Source organism: Oryx dammah, unplaced genomic scaffold, assembly GCF_014754425.2.
Source record: "Oryx dammah isolate SB20612 unplaced genomic scaffold, SCBI_Odam_1.1 HiC_scaffold_29, whole genome shotgun sequence".
NCBI lineage: Eukaryota > Metazoa > Chordata > Mammalia > Artiodactyla > Bovidae > Oryx > Oryx dammah.
In genome coordinates, this window is record NW_024070213.1 from 72,447,020 (window position 1) to 72,466,933 (window position 19,914).

Here is a 19,914-nt window from a genome sequence, read left to right on the forward strand (position 1 = left end):
TACACTTTATATAATGTAGAAGTCTGAGAGAAGTTAACCAAATTTTTCTTAGATGCTCCTTAGTTTTGGCTCTCATTCTGTTGCTTTCTCATCCCAATGAGAATACCTCAAGAGAAAATCATACTGTTTCATTTTGGCCATGTGAAAACGTTACATTGAAAAGTTAAGTTTATGCATTAGTAGGTGGCCATCAAAGACTTTGTATTGTGTTTATTTTTAGTAAATACTATTTTTGTCAATGTTAGAGTCAGAAGGCATTTACTACTTGATTCTTGTTTTTAAAGCATGTTGGCTAAGTTACCCCAGATGGAATGCAGGTTTGTGTGTGTATTAGCTTAATGGTGATTTCATTTACTCTTGTGAAATAAGGCTTTTTCACTTTGTGTTGTTTTTCCCCAGAGACCGAATACAGTCTGCATTAGAAGATGAAAGTATGTTTGCAATTACTGTAAGTTTTATGTTGTTTTTTCCTTTATAAATGCTTAAAAATTTTAATGGTTTTTATAGTAGAATTTGATTTTTGACCCTCCATCTAGAGTTTCTCCATTTTTACAATTTTACAAGTAAATAAAAGATACAGTAAGCAAAACTGATGTATACTGTAGAGTGAAAGGTGTAAATTCTGTTTTATCCTTCTTACTGTTCAATCTAACAATTTAGTATATATTCTACTAGAAATTTTCTTTGCATCTATATGTATATATACACAGAAGTTTTATGGGTGTATTTTTAAGATCAAGTTGAGAATGTCATTTTGAAATATTTAGTTAAACCTTGGGAAGAGCAATCACAGTGTTCTAAAAATGCCTTCCTTCAGACCAAGGACCCTCTAAGACAGTGAAGGGTGTATCTCACTGAACTTGAAACATTGAATTTCTAGGAAATTTGAAGGAGCTGTCCCTTAGGCCATTCAACAGAAGCCTTTTCTTTAGTGCAATTTGGGTGGGGTGTTGCAGTGACTTGATTCCTAGTAAAGGTATTAGTTGTTGTTCAGTCGCGAAGTCGTGTCCAACTCTTTGCAACTCCGTGGACTGCAGCACACCGGGTATTAGTCAAGTTGTTAAATTGTGCAGACTTGTTTGCAGTGCTGAATGTATTTTGTCCTCTCCTAGAGACTCCAAGCAGAGAGAAGATAGAGCCTGAAGGGAATGAGTCACCCGACTCTGTCTCATTCTGTAAATCGCCTTCTCATAGTTTTCTTCACCTCCCAGCAGACCTGTGGGAACCTAGCCACTTTGCCCCCCTTCAGAAGTCAGCACCTTCTACAGTTAACTCTTGAACAACATGGGTCCACTTAGTATGCAGATTGTCTTCTTTCCCCTCTAAACGCATACTACAGTATTACGCAATCTGCAGTTGGTTGCATTCTCAGGTGCAGAACCTCCAGTGCAGAGGAAACCAGCAGTATAGAGAGCCAACTGTAAAATTATATTTGGAGTTTCGAGTACAAGGAGGATCGATAACCCTGACTAACCCTTGCATTGTTCCTGGGTCAAATATATTTCTTTTTTTCTTTTAAAGCAAAATAATTTTCAAGTACCATAACTCCAACTTGTCAAAAGTCAAACCCACTCTTGTTTTTCAGTGGATAGCACCATGACCAATGAACATTCCCTAAGCCAGCACTTCTCAAACTTTGCTGTGCACATGTCACCTGGGGATCTTGTTAACGTGCAGATTCTGATTAGGTAGGTCTGGGATGGGCCTCTGAGTCTGCATTTTTAACAAGCTCCCAGATGGTGCTGGTGTACTTGGTCTGTAAACTGCACTTTGAGTAGCCAGGGTCTACTCTGGTCTCTGCCTCATCTCAGAAACAACTGCACATTGTGTATCAGACTTTGCTGACACTCTCTCTTCTGTTGCAATTCTAATCTCTCTCATCTTGTTTCTGTTGCCACCACTTAAGCCAAAACTTTCATCATTTTTCTTAGGAATTATGTCAGTAACTTTTGTTGAGTCTTCCTGGCTTTTGTTTGGCAGGGATGGTTTGGGCGGGGAGAAGGGGGTATTCTCTTTTTTTTTTCTTTTACCATATAGTATGTTCTCATTTATACATTATACTGAGAGTTTTTATTTTTTTAATTTAAATTAAAAAAAATTCATTATTATTTTTGGCTGCACTGGGTCTTCATTGCTTTGTCTGGGCTCTCTCTAGTTCGGTGAGCAGGCTTCTCACTGTGGTCACTTTTCTTGTTGAGAAGTGCAGGTTCTGAGTGCATGGGCTTCAGTAGTTGTAGTCCGCGGGCTCAGTAGGGGCAGCTCAGGGTCTTAGTTTCTCTGTGGCATGTGGAATCTTCCTGCATTTAACCTGTGTCCCCTGCATTGGCAGGCGAATTCTCATCCCCCAGGAAAGTCCACTGAGAGTTTTTATTATTCATCAATATTTTTTAGTTTTTTTCATGTCAATTCATATAAGTTAACCTTATTTTTTCATAGTATGCTAAAGTATAAATGTACCATAATTTTTTTCAGACATTCTGCTGGACATACTTAAATTGTTCCCAGAATTTTTCTTATAGTAATCAATGCAATGAACATTCGCACTTACCTACATATTTGAGGATTTCCTATATTTCTGGAAGTGAAATCATTGGGACAAAGTTTGAGAGATTGTCGTGTTGCCTTCCTAATGAAATGTACTAGTTCACACTGTCATAGTATGTGAAAATGTTTGCTCTGCTATCAATCACCTGATTTTGCCAGTTGGAGGGGAAGTACCTCATTTTAATATGCATATCGTAATCATTAATAAGATGGAATATTTTCATTCTGAAGTATTTATATTGTATGAATTCTATTCTTTGCTCACTTGTCTGTTCATTACTTTCTTTTTCTTTCCTCAACATGGTAAAGATAGTCTTTCTGTCCCTTGTCTTTCAGCTTTGTTTCAGGGGTCTTTGTCAAGCAGGCATTTCCACCTTTAACTGATCAACATCTGTCCTGCTTTCCTTTATCATTCACTGTATCTTATTAAGGAAGGCCGGCCTTACCCATGTGAAAATTATTCTTAGTGTTTTCTTCTATATGAAGTTTTTTTCCCTATACAAGAAGTTAATTCATCCAGATTGTTTGTGAAGAGAGCAAGAGATTTAACTTTTTCCAACAGATATCCGTTTATCCTGACACCCTTTATCATATTTATGAAAGTGAAAGTTGCTCAGTCGTGTCTGACTCTCTGTGACCCCGTGGTCTGTATAGTCCATGGAATTCTCCAGGCTAGAATACTGGAGTAGGTAGCTGTTCCCTTCTCCAGAGGATTTACCAGCTGAGCCACCAGGGAAACCCAAGAATACTGGAGTGGGTAGCCTATTCCTTCTCCAGTGGATCTTCCTGACCCAGGAATCGAACTGGGATCTCCTGCATTGCAGGCGTATTCTTTATGAGCTGAGCTACCAGGGAAGCCCTATCATATTTATACATAGATCTTTTTTGTTTTGATTGCTCTATTTGAAAACCAGTACTACACAACTGAGTCACTCTAGCTCAGGAGTTTTGCTGTTTTGTAGGGTAAGTCTTCTCTTCATTTTAAAAAACGTGGGGTTATTTTTGCACACGTTTTCCCAGATAAACTTTTTCATTTCCTTTTTTAAAAGTCCTTTTGGGAAATTTATTGAAATAATATTGAATCTGTATATTAATTTGGGAAGACCTGACGTCTTAACTATGTTGGATTTTCCTATTCGTGAATATGGCATTTCTAATTATTTAGACCTTTTATAGATTACATAGATTTGTGCTCTTCATAAAAGTCATTTATAAAGGATTTACATTAATCCTGTTGAGAATGACTTTCCTTTCCTATTACATTTTCTAATGATTTACATGTAAAGCTCATATTTGACCGTCTTTTGGACCTCTCATTTGCTCCAGTAAGTTTTAAATTTGATTTTATTGGGTTTTCCCTGTTGGCAGAAATCATCTACTAATAATGAATTTCTTTTAATCCTTCTACTCGGTTATATTTTTAAGGAAAGTTTTACTCTTTATTTTTAGTTTTTAATTTTTTTTTTGACTGTGATGGGTCTTCCTTTCTGTGCGTGGGCTTTCTCTAGTTGCAGTGAGCGAGGGCTACTCTTGGTTGCAGTCATGGGCTTCTCATTGCTGTGGCTTCTCTTGTTGTGGAGCACGGGCTGTAGGCCAGTGGGCTTCAGTAGTTGGGGTACACAGGCTCTGTGGTTGCAGCATGGGAGCTCTAGCGTTCAGGCTTAATAGTTGTGGCACATGAGCTTAGTTGCCCCACAGCATGTGGAATCTTCCTGGACCAGGGATCAAATCCATGTTCCTTGCATTCTCAGGAAGATTCCTATCCACTGTACCACCAAGGAAGTCCATAGTCTGTTATTCTCTTATTTGCCTTATATCATGGACTAAGAACTCCCATATAATTATATCAATGATAGCAGGTATTCCTTTCTTGTATTTGACTTTTGATAAGAATGACTTTGTTTTAGTGAAGAATAAGAATTTTTTTTCTCCTAACTAGCTAAGAGTTGCAGTCAAATGCTTTTTATCTTCTGTAGATACCTGTTTTAAATTTATTTTTGGCTGCACTGGGTCTTGTTGCTGCGTGGGTTTTCTCTAGTTGCAGGGCATGGTCTCTAAAGTTCGTGGAATTAGTTTTCCTTGGCATGTGGAATCTTCCCAGACCAGGGATCAAACCTGTGTCCCTTGCATTGACAGGTGGATTCTTAACCACTGGACCACCAGAGAAGTCCTGTAGATAACTGTTCTAATTTATTAGCATAATGATTTGCATTAATAGTTCTTCTAATGTTGAACTATCCTCAAACAGAATAAACTTTGAGTCATGATATATTTTTAAATATGCTACTAAATTTTATTAGCTGCTTTTTTTTAGAAGTTTCCCAAATATTTTTTATTTTTCAGTGACTTTTTCATATCTAGTTCTAGTGCCTAGGATTGTGCCGCCTCTGCAGAACAAGTTCATACATCTTCCATCTTTGTGTGTGTGTGTATATGTGTGCACGCGTGTGTGTGCTTTGTTTGAAAATTATAGTAATTAACCTGTTCTTTGAATCCTTGGTAAAAATATGCCTTTAAAACCATAAAGACCAGGTGCTCTTTTAGGGTTTAATTGTTTTTGTGTTCTTATTACAAAAAGTAACCTATGTTTAAAGCAACTATGAATAGTCAAAAAAGAAAAGATACTTTTATTTTATAATAAATGATTTCAACCACGTTTGTTAACTTGCTTTTTCACTTGATATTTAAAAATATTTTTTTCAATCTTTTAATTTATTTATTCTACAAATACTTATTTCATTCCCAGCTAGTGAGATGCACATCTTGGAAGATTAGTTATCTTATATTTGGCTATTTATTGAACTCACTTACACGTTTTAATAGTTTTTTGTTGATTATCATGCTATTCTAGGTAGGCATTCCTGTTACTCTACAAATAGTGATGACTGTGACTCTTTTTCCATATGTTTAACTACTTAGTGCTTTTTCTGGTTTTATATATTAGCTAGAACTTTAACAGTAAATTTGAGTAATTTCAGCGATTCTTATTTTTTCCATCTTCTGGATTCTAAAAGGAGTGTCTCTCTTTACAGTTAAGTATATTTGCTATAGGCTTCAACTATTAATAGATACTCCATTACATTGACAAAATATTCTTTTATTTCTAATTTATGAGGATATTTTTATCAAATGGCATTTTGGCATCTATCAAGATCTGGAGAAGGGAATGTCTGTCGACTCCAGTATTCTTGCCTGGAAAATCCCATGGACGGGAGCCTGGCGGGTTTAGTGTCCATGGCGTCACAAACAGCTGGACACAGCTGAGCACACATACATGTTTGCAAGATTCATGTGTATCTCTCTTCCTTGAACCATGAATAAGATGAATTAATTAATAGATTTGGTCATTGTGTGTTATCCTTTTACTGTATTGCTTGATTTAACTTGTTAATATTTATATCAAGTTGTCCAAGTCAGTCTTTAGAACCTTGGATTATTCCTAAGTTTATCATCTATCAACTTCAGTGTAGAATGAAAAGATTTAAAAATTTTTAAATGTTAATTTCCTAATATGCCTCATGACTGCATCCTGCCCTTTATTGTGAATTTCTTCATCTTGTTTTATGTTTGTTTTATTGTTCTCTAAAACAACATCTCTGGAGAAATAGAACTTAAAAATTTTAAGTGCAACCAAGAATTAAAATATCAAGTAAGAGCAGCTGCTCATTGATCTAGCAGTTTGAAATTTATTTATAAAAAATTTTCAAAGGTGAATATACAGATTTGCTGTCTTAAAATAGTTATGGGAATCTGAAATAGTTATTTCAGATTCTCTTTTACCATTCTGTTGAGATAATGTTTCTTGAGCACCTTCTTTTCTTTTTTTTCCATCAAATTTTTTAAATAGGCTCTTAATGCCAGTGAAAAAGCAGTTGTGGAAGCATTGTTTCAGAGAGATTCACTTGTCCGACAAAGTCAGGTATGACTAGAGTTTTTACATTTTGGGGGTGAAATATGGAGAAAAGGTAAATGACATTAAAAAATGAAGTTTTTTAGATTTGAAACTTTTTCCTTAGATTTTTTTCTTTTTCATCTTTTAATTTATAATTAAAAGGAAGTAAGCACCTTGTTTTTTGGTCTTCAAGTAATAGCCCTAGCATTTACAGGAATAGCCTATTAAAAACTGTATTATTCCTTTAGAAAATTTCTTTTGCCATAATATTTATACATCTTTAAAAACTAAAAATAGTGGTAGAAAAAGTTATTACTTGGTATTTTTTGAATTAGAAACTTTTTTTAATTGTAGGAGTAGTACTACTTCAAATAAAATCCTTAACAAAATTTATAGTTAATGTTTTTTTTTTACCCCCTTCCCTAGCTGGTGGTAGATTGGTTAGAAAGCATTGCCAAAGATGAGATTGGAGATTTTTCCGATAATATTGAATTTTATGCAAAATCAGTATATTGGTAAGTCACTAAACTTTTATTCCTGAAGTCACTTAATGTTGATTTTGTTTATTCACCTTTCAACAACCATTTATTCAGTTCTTGCTGAATTCGGTCTGTGAGCAAAACAGATAAAAGCCCTGCCTTTATGGGATTTATAATTGTATAAGAGTTAGACAGCAAATACATATATCCTGTTAGGTGTTAATAGCTTTGAAAGAAAAAGGAATCAAGAGTTGATGTATAGAGGATAATAATGGGAGTTAAGTAGAAGAGGTGACCAAGCAAAGCCTCTCTAAGGAAGTAAGGTTACAGGTAGTAAGAGTAAGAGGCTTTTAAGAAATAAAGGAGTTCAGGCATGCAAAACTTGAGTGACAGGTGCTCTGGGCAAGAGCAGGAACTGCAGAGACTTTAAGAAGGTAACGTATTTGCACTGAAGGCCAGTGTGAATACAACAAAGAAAAAGAATAGTAGTTAATGAGATTGAAGAGAGCCAACTAATATAGGACATTGACAGTCAGCCGAAATAAGGGTTTGGAACTTTATCCTAAATGTGATAGGAAGCCTCGAGAATGAAAGAATGACATCATGTTGTCAAGCACTCATTTTCTTAATAATCATAGTTTGACCATCAAGAGAATTCTACTGTGTTTCTAGCTACTTCTGTGTGTCTTTTTCCCCCCTTTTCCCTACATTCTGCAATGCTTCTAATTTATTGTTAAAACCTTGAAACCAGAAAGCAACCCCCAGGTTAAAGGGACAGTTTATTTCAAGAGTTAAAGAAAAAAGTTCACGAAATGGGAAGGAACTCAAAAAAGGGGATATATGTACACATATAGCTGATTTACTTTGCTGTACAGCAGAAACTCACACAATATTGTAAAGCAACTATGCTCCAATAAAAAATAATATAAAAAAGAGAAATGTTTAGTTTGCCTTTGAATTCAGTAACATGTATAAAGTCTGCAAATCAATTTTTTTCTGCTTAACTAGAAAACTTAATGCTACCAAATATATATATTTTTTAAATCTTAAATCTTGATTCGTGTTGACTTTTCTGAAAGAAATTTCCATTTTCAGAAAAAATTTTAAAAATGCTTGTTTAACTGTGTGGCATGTGGAATCTAGTTCCATGACCAGGGATCGAACCCAGGCCCCCCCCCCCCCTGCATTGAAGAGTGGGGAGTCTTAGCCACTGGGCCACCAGAGAAGCCTCAGAAACAAAAATTTTTAAGTTAAAATATCTGTTAAGATTTTTGCAAGTTTTTACCTGTTGGTCTCCTTTTTTTTTCAATCAATAAAAGAGAGTAGAGAATCCTAAAACAAAACCACACATATATGGTCATTTGATTTTTAATAAGGCATCGAAGCAGCCCGGGATGGAAAGAAATGTTCTTTGAACAAATCATACAGAGAAAACTGCGTATCTGTGTGAACAAAGATTAACCTTGATACCTCCCTTGCACCATGTGTGCATACTAAGTTGCTTCAGTCGTGTCTATGTATGACCCTGTGGACTGTAGCCTGCCAGGCTTCTCTGTCCATGGCATTCTCCAGGCAAGAATATGGAAGTGGGTTGTCGTGCCCTCCTCCAGGGGATCTTCCTGACCCAAGCATCGAACCTGCATCTCTTAGGTCTAACCTGCATTGCCAGATGGGTTCTTTACCACTAGCACCACCTGGGAAGGCCCCCTTGTGCTGTACCCAATAGTTAATTCAAGATGGATCATATCCCAGTTGTAAAAGCTAAAACTTAAAGCTTTTTAGAGGAAAATATAAGAGGACATTTTTGTGACTTGGAGAATAAGTGATTGTCACAGAAAGCAGTAATGGGGAAAGAGTGATTTGACTTTACCAAAATTAAAAACTTCTTATTAAAAGGCTAATTGAGAAAATGAATTGGTGGCAAGCCACAGATTGGAAGAATCATAAAGAACCTGTAGTTGATAAAGAACTCCAACTTGTAACAAAGAGATAACCCAATTAAAAAGACAAAGATCTGAACAGATACCTTACAAAAGCAGGTAAATAAATGGTCAATAAGTCATGAAAAAATGTTCAACATTGTTAGTCATCTGAGCTAAAATGCCCTTTTGTATTTAGTGTTTTTCATGCTTTTTCTGAGTTGATACTCTTACTGTGACTTGACTTGATTCTTTAAGTACACGTATACAAATTGTTCTTCTCAAAGAAGTTGTACGTATATTTTCAGGGAAAATACTCTGCATACCTTGAAACAGCGGCAGCTATCTTCTTATATAGGAAGTGTCCGTCCTCTTGTCACTGAATTGGTAAGTGTTCTTTGAAATGAAAGTTGCCCTCAAAGTTAAATGATTTTCTTTTTTTTTTAAATATAAATTTATTTATTTTAATTGAAGGCTAATTACTTTACAATATTGTATTGGATTTTCTTAAAAACTGAGTATTTTCTTCTCTTGGATCTTTGTTTTATATTTCTGAAGGACAGCATATACTGTTTAACTCTTAAAAAGTACTAAGTTGCATTTGAATTTAATGGCATGTATTGAGCCCATCTGTGGCCTATGGATTGTAAATTGTTAAAGAGAATGTAGAAAGTATTCCTGATTTGCCAGCATTAAAACAAATTAATTTTGACCTTATAGTAAGGTTTAACTCTTTAACTATAAGATGGTGACCTGGGAAGGTTCTTCTATGTAGAAAGCAGGGAGAGAAAATAAAGCTTTGTGAATTAGCTTGAGGTTAGAAAAAAGTCATTCTAAGATATGAGTAATGGGAGTAACAGTGGGTTTGAAAAAAACGAGAGTCTAATAATTGTAGAAATGACGAAACAGAGCTTTGTGATAGGTGGAGGCACGTGAACTAAAAGTTTATAGTGAAGAGTGAGAGAAGGAAGTAACTGAAAAAATGGGTAAAACTCTTATTTTGTAACAAAAGTGCATTTTGATAAAAATTATTTGTTAACTACTGACAGTGCTTGTAATAAATTGTAGCAAAATTATACCACAAAAAACAACTAAAAATCATTTATCCTTAATTTCTGAAAAGTGATTTCCTTTTGTCAGAAAGAAACCATCTTCCAAAATTGAATGATTATATCTGCAAAAGTATTTGTGGAACTAGCCAGTTGATTTATTATGTATTCCATTTTTTGAACTGATACTCATATTACTCAGTAACATTTGGAATAAGATTTACTTCCTCCTTTTAAGTCACATTAAAATAGCTTTTCATCTGAAATTCATCATGTAGATAATGTGTGCTCTTTGCCGCAGAAATGAGGCCAGTGTTATCCTTAGTGTTTAAATGCACATTTCTATTTGTGAAAGGTAGTTAGGAATAACTGTCAGAGGGTAGAGGTATTTATCAGAAATCTATTTTAAAATTTCTTTTGTTGGACATGGGTTTATTTTTATGTATTTTTAATCCCATCCTGGGCTCTCTTCTCATATATTCTCAGGAAGAACCAGCTATGTACCTTCTAGTCACGGCATGCATTATGATTCCTGGAGTTTCTCTGCTCATTCCGCATCTAGGCCTAATTCTGCTTAGGATTAACTTGGCCATGTAGTTGCTACAGCAGGGTAGAGTTCAAGTCTACTTTAATTATGAGTAGAATTTCTAGAGTTTCTGGGCTGGGCTAGTGATATCTCCGCCTTGCCTGACTAAGACATGTAGCTTTGTGGACCAGTGGAGTCTGTTTTGAATGGGCAGCAGACAATTATGTTTATTTGGAACACTTACAACTTTTTCATTCCCTTTGTTACCTAACTAAAATTAGTTTATTTCAGTATATAAACTCAGGAGATGTTTATCATGTCTCGATGATGTTTAAATTACATATGTATATAAAGAATTTATAGTTGATTAATTTTTGTAGGACCCTGATGCTCCCATAAGACAGAAGATGCCACTTGATGATCTGGATAGAGAAGATGAAGTCAGATTACTCAAATATCTTTTCACTCTAATTCGTGCTGGAATGACAGAAGAGGTAAATGATACATACCCCGCTTGTCCAATGTCAAAAAGTCACAGACTGTAAGTTAGAAGGGATCTTTGTGACAACTTAGTATACTTCCTCAATTCATTAATGTTTTTCACAATATTTCTGGGTCTAACGCCTAATATTTTCAATGATAACACTATTGCAGAAAGCAGTACACTTTAGTTCGTACTCTAGGCACAACCTCATTATTTCTAGTTTGGATTTTTAAGAGTTAAGAATAAATCTGACCCTGATTGCTCTTCTAGTTGACACTGTGTAGCATTTGAAGACTATGATGCCCTCAAACTTCTTCCTTTTAACTTCACCTCTTTAAAATGTAACCTCCTTTGTGATAGTTAAGATCTTGCAGGTAGGATGTGAAGTATCTAATTAACACAGCTTACTGAATGGTTTTGTGGACTCCTTTAAATGAGACAGTCTGATGCATAGGTGCTTCAGGCATCAGATATTGTGTTGTACCTGTTTTGCTGTACTCTAGACGATGTTCTTTAGATAGAAATATGTTAGTTCAAAGTGTTGTTCTCTGTTACAAACCACCAGCATATATTAAATAATTTCTTATAGTAGTAACCCTTGGATTACTAAACGTCATTCTTATTTTTTAATTAAGAAAAGAAGTAACATATATTTATTTATTCAGAAAATATTTAAGGGACAGCCACTGTGCCAAGTTACGTGCAGGATTTTAGGAGTCACAATGGCAAACGAGATGTATTTTTGACAACAGAAAACAAAAATATAATCACATTACTGAGAGGCTTGAAAAACAAAAACTTTTAAGGTCCTACTACTTTTGCATAATCACAGATAGTGAAGTTTTAAATAAAAATTTACTTATAACCCTTTTTCTTTTGTACCTGTTTTTAACATAATTGTAAACACAGTATACCTCCAGGTATTTTTTTTTTTTTAATCTTTATACTGTACCGTTCACCCACTTCAAGTGACTAACTCAGTAGTTTTTTGGTATATTGCATTATTGATTTTTTTCATTAGGATAAAAGATACATAACAAAATTCGTTATTTTGACCATTTTCAAATGTTAATTTCAGTGGTATTAAGTATATTCATAGTGTTGTGCAATCATTACCACTGTCTGTTTCTAAAACTTTTTTGTCACTCCAGACAGAAACTCTGTAATCATTATGCAGTAATTTCCCATTTTCCCTTTCTCTCAATATTTGGTAACCCAATCTACTTTGTGTCTCTGTTAATTTGCCTATTTTAGCTATGATGTAAGTGGAACCATATAATATTTGCTCATTTGTGTCTAGCTAATTTCACTTAGACAAATGTTTTTAAGATTCTGCATTCAGATTTTGTCCTGCCTTTTTTCAGATAACATATCAAATATTTTAAAAATATTTTTCCATGTTGCTATATTATAGCTTTAATTATAGCTTTTATAACCTTTATGAGCCATACATTCAATATATGTTTGGAGTATGATGCTTTTTAACTGGTTGTATTAATCAGATTCAGTAGGTTCAAATGACAAAAACCTAACTCAGATTACTTACAAGGAGGGAATTGATTGGTTCATGGAACAGAGAAGTGTAGAGAGTTATATCTGGCAGGATCCAGGGACTCAGAAGATGTCATTAGATACTGTCCAGGCTCTTAACTCTGCCATCCTCTCAGTGATTTCATTCTCAAGAAGCCATTTGTGTCAGTAACAGCCACCAGCAGCTCCATCCTTGTATCTTCCTGCAAGCGAGCAACCCCAGCAAAAGGGCTGTCTCTTTCCCAGTATCTCTGGCAAGAGTCCTAGGAGTGATTCTTGTTAGATCACGTGCCTAATGGTTGAGTTCAGAGGTGGAATCATATGGTCTACTCAAACCATGTGGCTAAATGGGGGAGAGATGGTTCCTGAAGAGATTCTGGACCAACAAACATGTGTCTTGCCTCAGTGGTACATCAGGTGGATCTGATTGGTCACATTTAGCATAAAGACATAACATGTTTATGGCCTGAGTGAGCAATAGCAGCCCTGTCATTATAGAGACTAACTGTTTTTACATAAATCAGAGGTCATCAACCTTTATAGCCCATTTGTCTTTAGCAGAATTAAATGCTTGCGGGCACCATGAGCACCTAGTGGTGAGCCCAGAATCAAAGAGCAAAGGGATTATTAGGGAAAGAAAGATAGGGACGGACCACAGAAAGACATGCGTATGTGAAATGCCATTACTAATTTGTCTACACCATCCTTTGTGACATCTGTGCCATAAGTTATCTAGTCCTTTGTTAAATCACTTGTATTTTTCTACAAAGCACATATATTTCTTTGGTACTGCATTGGTTATATGGCCAACCGCGTTTTCTTGTTTCTAAAGGCACAGCGACTCTGCAAACGCTGTGGCCAGGCATGGAGAGCTGCAACACTTGAAGGCTGGAAACTCTATCATGACCCCAATGTTAATGGAGGTATTTTAATAGATTTTATTCTAAGAGTTGGGATACATTTAACTCTACATAGCAATTTTGTGAAGTATAGCTTTTGTTTTTAGAAATTATTGAAGTAAGATCTCATTTTAAACTGTAAACTTTATTTCTTTTACTGTTTTATAGGAACAGAATTAGAACCTGTTGAAGGGAATCCATATAGATGCATTTGGAAAATAAGTTGTTGGAGAATGGCAGAAGATGTAAGATATAATACAATATTTACTGATACTGATTTTTACTTTTAATACGCTGAAGGCCTGCTGAAAATGCTGTGGAATTTTGAGAGTAGTTAAGAACTAAAGTTCCTGTTTTTTAGAACTTTCAATCAGACTGAAGAATAGGGTAGGCTTTATTAATCAGAGGCTCGGAGGTTAAAGCGTCTGCCTGCAATGCCGGAGACCTGGGTTCGATCCCTGGGTCGAGAAGATCCCCTGGAGAAGGAAATGGCAACCCACTCTAGTATTCTTGCCTGGAGAATCCCATGGATGGAGGAGCTTGGTGGGCTATAGTCCCTGGGGTCGCAAAGAGTTGGACATGACTGAGCGACTTCACTTTCACATTCAGACACTGAGTACTAAGAGTTAAGTGCTGAAATAAGGCAAAAAAAAAAAAAAAAGTAGCAAATGAAGTCACCATATAAGCACTGGGCTGGGTTCTCAAGAGAGAACTGAATTGATCTTTTAAAAATTTAAGTTGTTGGTCATGATAAACAGGAGGGAATTCTAGATAGGATGCCTAGATTGGAAAAACTCAAGGGAAGGTAGGTCTATCAGGTTGGAACAGAATATTGTCAGTTCTGTTGTGACATGACCTATGCATTCCTAGCAGTCATTGCAGCAGGACAAATGGTGCAGAAAATCCAGAGCTTTGAGGGAAAATGGAGTTAAGAGCACAGTACTCAAAAACCATCAGTAATGCTTAAAAAGATAAAAACTTAATAAAAACCACACAGTTTCACTCTGTTAAATTAACAGGAAATACATAAGTAACTGCAATAAATATGGCAGTTTACCTTAAAAAAGAACTGGGGTTTGCTTGTGGTACTGGATATCAGAGGGTTGCAGCTTGTGAATTACTGAGAAGTGATAGAAGGAGGCTGTCTGAAGTCAAACAAAATTGTAACAATTAATGCAAAAGGATTTAATTTAACATACACCTGGAGAGCCCAGGGGGCTGGTAGATGTTTGAGGCGTGTCAGTTTTGTGTATTTCTAAGTGGCTTGGTTCAGTTAGGTGTTGTTTCCTATATTCAACCAGTGTTTCTTGTGGATGAAATTGTGCATAAAGAAATGGGAAGTTTGTATTACGTTCAAATTGTTCCTTGATAAATCAGTTGCATTGGAACAAATTCACATTTTCAAAACAAGCACTATAGCAGAACTGACTGTAATGGGAAGATGACTGAAAAACATAGAGCAGGCATTGGTAGTCCTCAAATGCTTCTCTAAGTTGACTGAAAAAGATTAAGAGCAGGCAATGGTGGTCCTCAAATGTTGCTCCAAGGAATGGGAACTTTGTACCATAGATAGTAGTGAACCATCAAAACCTTGAGGGCGCGTGACAGCAGTGCTTTAAGAAGATTAGCATGGCAGTGGAAAATAGGCTTAAAATTGAATGAACTAAAGACTGAGAAACTAGTTAGAAGCCTATCAGAATTATTCAGACACTAAGAAATAAGGGCCTGTCCTAGTTGGCGAGTAGAAAAGAAAGGAACAAAAAATGGTCAGGAGCAGAAACGAAACAGAAGGCAGAGGAAGACTCAATTATGTAGTGAGAGTCTCTGAAGACTCTTGTTTGGATGATGAGAAAACAGGAAATGTCATTAATAGAATCCAAAAGTAAAACGGGATAATTTGGTGAAAATAATTAATTCTGCTTAGGAATTTGATGCAAACTAGTACATGTCAGGCTCCAAGGGGCCTTGTTTGATGTTTTTAGATCAGTATCAGGTAGTGTTAGGTATTTAGAAATTTTATAGGAGAAAACATCTATGCGGATTCTATCTGGAATAAAATTTGACTATAAAATAATCAAAGCATCCATTAGAGTTGAATCTGCTTTCTCTCTGTATTTGAAATTTAGCTGTTTGACTTTTCTGGAAGATTTCAGTATTGACTACATCAAACTAAGGGATCCTTCCTTCTTAGTCCCCCAGTAGATCTTTTACTAAAGTTTAGAAACTGTTCGGGGACAAATAAGTTCAGTTTAGAAGATACTGCAGAATTCCAGTGTGAAAAAAATTGACATACTGAGATAAACAGTAGTTCAATTTTATTTATATTCATTGTATTTCAGGAGCTTTTTAATAGATATGAGAGAGCAATTTATGCAGCTCTAAGTGGGAATCTCAAGCAGGTATGCAATGTATTTTAATAATTCTTTTTTCCTATGGAATGGAATCGGCTGAATGAAATATTCTAATATAGTAGTCATATAAGCTTAAGCTAGTTTCTAAGAATAGCAATGATAAGATTATTATGAAATAGATGGTAACTTGAGCTACTTAATTTGATGTATCCCATATTTTAATCTGTGCAGTCAGACTTCAGTTTCTCAGAATTGTAAATTTAATTACAATACACATTTATAACTTTTGTAACTATAGCTTTATCCATAAATGTACCCCAAAGGCACAGTATGACTGTTAGAATTGTCTCACATACGTGTGCTTTTCACAACTCCCTCTATCCCCTACATTTTATAGCTATTTTGAGGGATGTTATTTTAATTACTTGAAACACCATCTTATATCAGCATGGAAAATTGATGATATAAGAGTCCAGACTTAGAAGATGTGGCTTGAGGGATCTCCCTGATGGTCTGGTGGTTAAGACTGCGCTTCCACTGTAGGAGCTACTGGTTCCATCCCTCTCTTTCCATGTGGGAACTAAGGTCCCACATGCTGCCCACTGTGCCCCTCCACCAAAAAGTGGTTTGGGGAGAAGTTGGAGACACAGGGTTTTTGGATGATAGCTTATAATCCATATGTTTTATGTTGTTATAGTGATTTTATAGTTCATATCAAGAAGTTCCACTGCTTTTCCTTTTTTTTTTGTTGACTGTGTCTGCATGTTTCTGTTTTGGAACGGGGTGAAGCTGCTTCCAGTCTGTGACACCTGGGAGGACACAGTGTGGGCCTACTTCAGGGTGATGGTGGACAGTCTGGTTGAACAGGAGATCAGGACATCAGTAATGACTCTGGATGAAACTGAAGAACTCCCTAGAGAATATTTGGAAGCAAAGTGAGTCTATTGGTTTGTTTTCCATCATGAGGATTTGTAGTATGCTCTGAAGTTTTATTCTGTAGTCTTTTTCATATTATATATTAATGTTACTTTATCCATTTTCTTGATTTTTGTTTCAAAAGTTGGACCTTAGAAAAGGTTTTTGAAGAACTTCAAGCTACTGATAAAAAGGTAAATGTTAATATTTTAGAATAATTGGAATCAGAAACTAAATGTTACATTGTTGTATACTATAGCTGAAAGGCACAAAAGTATGTGGAATCTTGTTATATTCTCTCTTCCTTTCCTCATGGCGTACTCAAGTAAGAGATTGCTTTAAAGGGAAGAAAATTACATATTTAAATTATATATCATTTCTGTTTATTTAGTTTAGAATTTATTTCATTGAAATATATGGCATGCATGTAGGCTAGTTGATTTCTTTCTTCTTGAAAAATTAAATTGGAATGCAAAATTAACAAACTTTATTTTCCTAGATCTCAAAATAATCTAGTATTTCTTAAAGTAATATTCTTAAAACTGTAAAAAAATGACCTTAGTATATACTTGTAACAAAATAATCTAAAAATGTATTATATAAGTAAGGCCTTTATAAAATTTCCTCCCAGCCTCCTTATGATTATTCGCATTCACTGAGATGATAAAACATGGATATGTATCCTTCATATCCTTCTCCACACTCTTAGGAATGTATGTAAATATTCTAATATGAGATTTTGGTTTTTAGAGGTTGTTTTTCGTGTCATTCTACCTGCATTAGTTTATGGCTCCCCTCTTTGCTCCACCTCCGTTTAATGAGACTGTCTTTGAGTTAATGCATATAAATTTAACAACCTAACTTATTATTTTTAATAGGTATATAATATTCTGTAGAATGATACATCCTTTTCGAATCATTCCCCTTTTGGTAATCATTTGGGTTACTTCTAGCATTGCAGTGAATGTTCTTGTTAGTCTTATTTATGCTTATCTACTAGTCCTGTTTCTTTACAGTAAGTTTTCTGAAAGCAGGGCGGCTGAGTTAAAGGGTATATGTATTTTAAATTAATACCATGGTTGTAGCAATTAATTCATATTCCTACAAATAATCTATTGATATGGCCATTTCCCTGCCTTCTCAACTAGCCCCACATGTCATTGTTTGTTTTTGCCAACCCATCAGATGAGGTGGGAAGTAGAAACTCCCTGTTCTTCTCATAGTTCCCTGTCTATTCATAAGGCTGAGCAAGTTTTCCAGTGTTTATTGACCATTTTTAAATTTCCTGTTTAGAACTTTCACTTATTTTTCTGTTGAATTTTATCTTTTCTTTTTTATTGTATAAGATCTCTTTGTATAATGAAAAAAAGTTAATACTTTCTCTATCAAATTTTTCTTTTTTTTAAATCAGTCTGTTTTGGAGATTCTAGCAAATGAAAATAAAACAAATGAAAGTCATTTTATTTTCCAGCAAACGAACGTCAAGGAATAGATACAAATCTAAAAAGAGGGGAACATTTACATATGATAAAAGTATAAATCTAGAAAATTTGTGAATCAGTAAGTTACTATAATTAAGAGAATTTTTAAAGTGTCTAAATTCAAGATAAAGTTATAAAAAAAATATAGCCTTTTTGTACTTGTGCAGCTAGTAAGAAAAGGATTTCAGTTCAGTTCAGTCCCTCAGTTGTGTCTGACTCTTTGTGACTCCATGAACCACAGCACACCAGGCCTGCCTGTCCATCACCAACTCCTGGGGTCTACCCCAACTCATATCCATTGAGTCAGTGATGCCATCCAACCATCTCATCCTCTCTTGTCCCCTTCTCCTCCTGCCCTCAATCATTCCCAGCATCAGGGTCTTTTCAAATGAGTCAGCTCTTCGCATCAGGTGGCCAGAGTATTGGAGTTTCTGCTTCACCATCAGTCCTTCCAATGATCACCCAGGACTGATCTCATTTAGGATGGACTGGTTGGATCTCCATGCAGTCCAAGGGACTCTGAAGAGTCTTTTTACAACACCACAGTTCAAAAGCATCAGTTCTTCGGTGTTCAGCTTTCTTTATAGTCCATACATGACTACTGGAAAAACCATAGCCTTGACTAGATGGACCTTTGTTGGCAAAGTAATGTCTCTGCTTTTTAATATGCTGTTTAGGTTGGTCATAACTTTCCTTCCAAGGAGTAAGCGTCTTTTAATTTCATGGCTGCTAATCACCATCTGCAGTGATTTTGGAGCCCCCAAAAATAAAGTCAGCCACCGTTTTCACTGTTTCCCCATCTATTTGCCATGAAGTGATGAGACCAGATGCCATGATCTTAGTTTTCTGAATGTTGAGCTTTAAGGATGCGAAGAGTTGGACTGTGAAGAAAACTGAGTGCTGTTTTTGCACTGTGGTGTTGGAGAAGACTCTTGAGAGTCTCTTGGACTGCAGGGAGATCCAACCAATCCATTCTAAAGGAGATCAGCCCTGGGTGTTCTTGGAAGGAATGATGCTAAAGCTGAAACTCCAGTACTTTGGCCACCTCATGCGAAGAGTTTACTTATTGGAAAAGACTCTGTTGCTGGGAGGGATTAAGGGCAGGAGGAAAAGGGGACGACAGAGGATGAGATGGCTGGATGGCATCACCGAGTCGATGGACGTGAGTTTGAGTGAACTCCAGGAGTTGGTGATGGACAGGGAGGCCTGGCGTGCTGCGATTCGTGGGGTCAGACACGATTGAGCGACTGAACTGAACTGAACTGAAGCCAACTTTTTCACTCTCCTGTTTCATTTTCATTAAGAAGCTCTTTAGTTCTTCTTCGCTTTCTGCCATAAGGGTGGTATCACCTGCATATCTGAGGTTATTGATATTTCTCCTGGCAGTCTTGATTCCAGCTTGTGCTTCATCCAGCCCAGTGTTTCTCATGATGTACTCTGCATATAAGTTAAATATCCCCCAAAAGTCTCATTTAAATTACTGACCAAAACTATAAGATGCCTAGGAATAAATAGCCAAGGGTTTGAGTACCTCCATAAAAAAAACTATAGAATCTTATTGAAAGACACAAATAAATAGATTTAGCACATTCCCGAATGAGATGATTTGTTGTTAATATCAGTCATTCCAAAGTTAACGTTGAAACCTATTGCTTTGGGGTATTATTTCTGAACAGAAAATTTCCAAGTAAAAGTGTAAGTGAGACTAGAAATAAGATTTAGAAAAGAACAGTAGTTATGTTGTTCCTTAATAATAAAATAATATAACGATTTAATAAAACAATAGAATTGGCACAGGAATAAGTAGATCATCAGAACATATAAGTCTGTATTAGATTCTAATAT

At 35.7% G+C, this 19,914-nt stretch overlaps 1 protein-coding gene across 4 annotated transcripts in view; it reads left to right on the forward strand.

The window, feature by feature from the left end:
• The window catches only part of NUP107 (nucleoporin 107), a 49,406-nt gene that overhangs the window by 17,017 nt on the left and 12,475 nt on the right, over nt 1-19,914 (forward strand). For all 4 annotated transcript variants that reach the window (XR_005719721.1, XM_040233409.1, XM_040233410.1 and 1 more), the window contains 10 exons: nt 400-448; nt 6,392-6,463; nt 6,863-6,951; nt 9,143-9,221; nt 10,790-10,903; nt 13,256-13,346; nt 13,491-13,567; nt 15,662-15,721; nt 16,463-16,608; nt 16,734-16,782. Coding sequence is in view for 3 of the 4 variants with exons in the window: in XM_040233409.1 (XP_040089343.1) it covers nt 400-448; nt 6,392-6,463; nt 6,863-6,951; nt 9,143-9,221; nt 10,790-10,903; nt 13,256-13,346; nt 13,491-13,567; nt 15,662-15,721; nt 16,463-16,608; nt 16,734-16,782 (826 nt within the window). In the remaining variant the exon portion in view is untranslated. The remainder of the gene's footprint in view (nt 1-399; nt 449-6,391; nt 6,464-6,862; nt 6,952-9,142; nt 9,222-10,789; nt 10,904-13,255; nt 13,347-13,490; nt 13,568-15,661; nt 15,722-16,462; nt 16,609-16,733; nt 16,783-19,914) is intronic.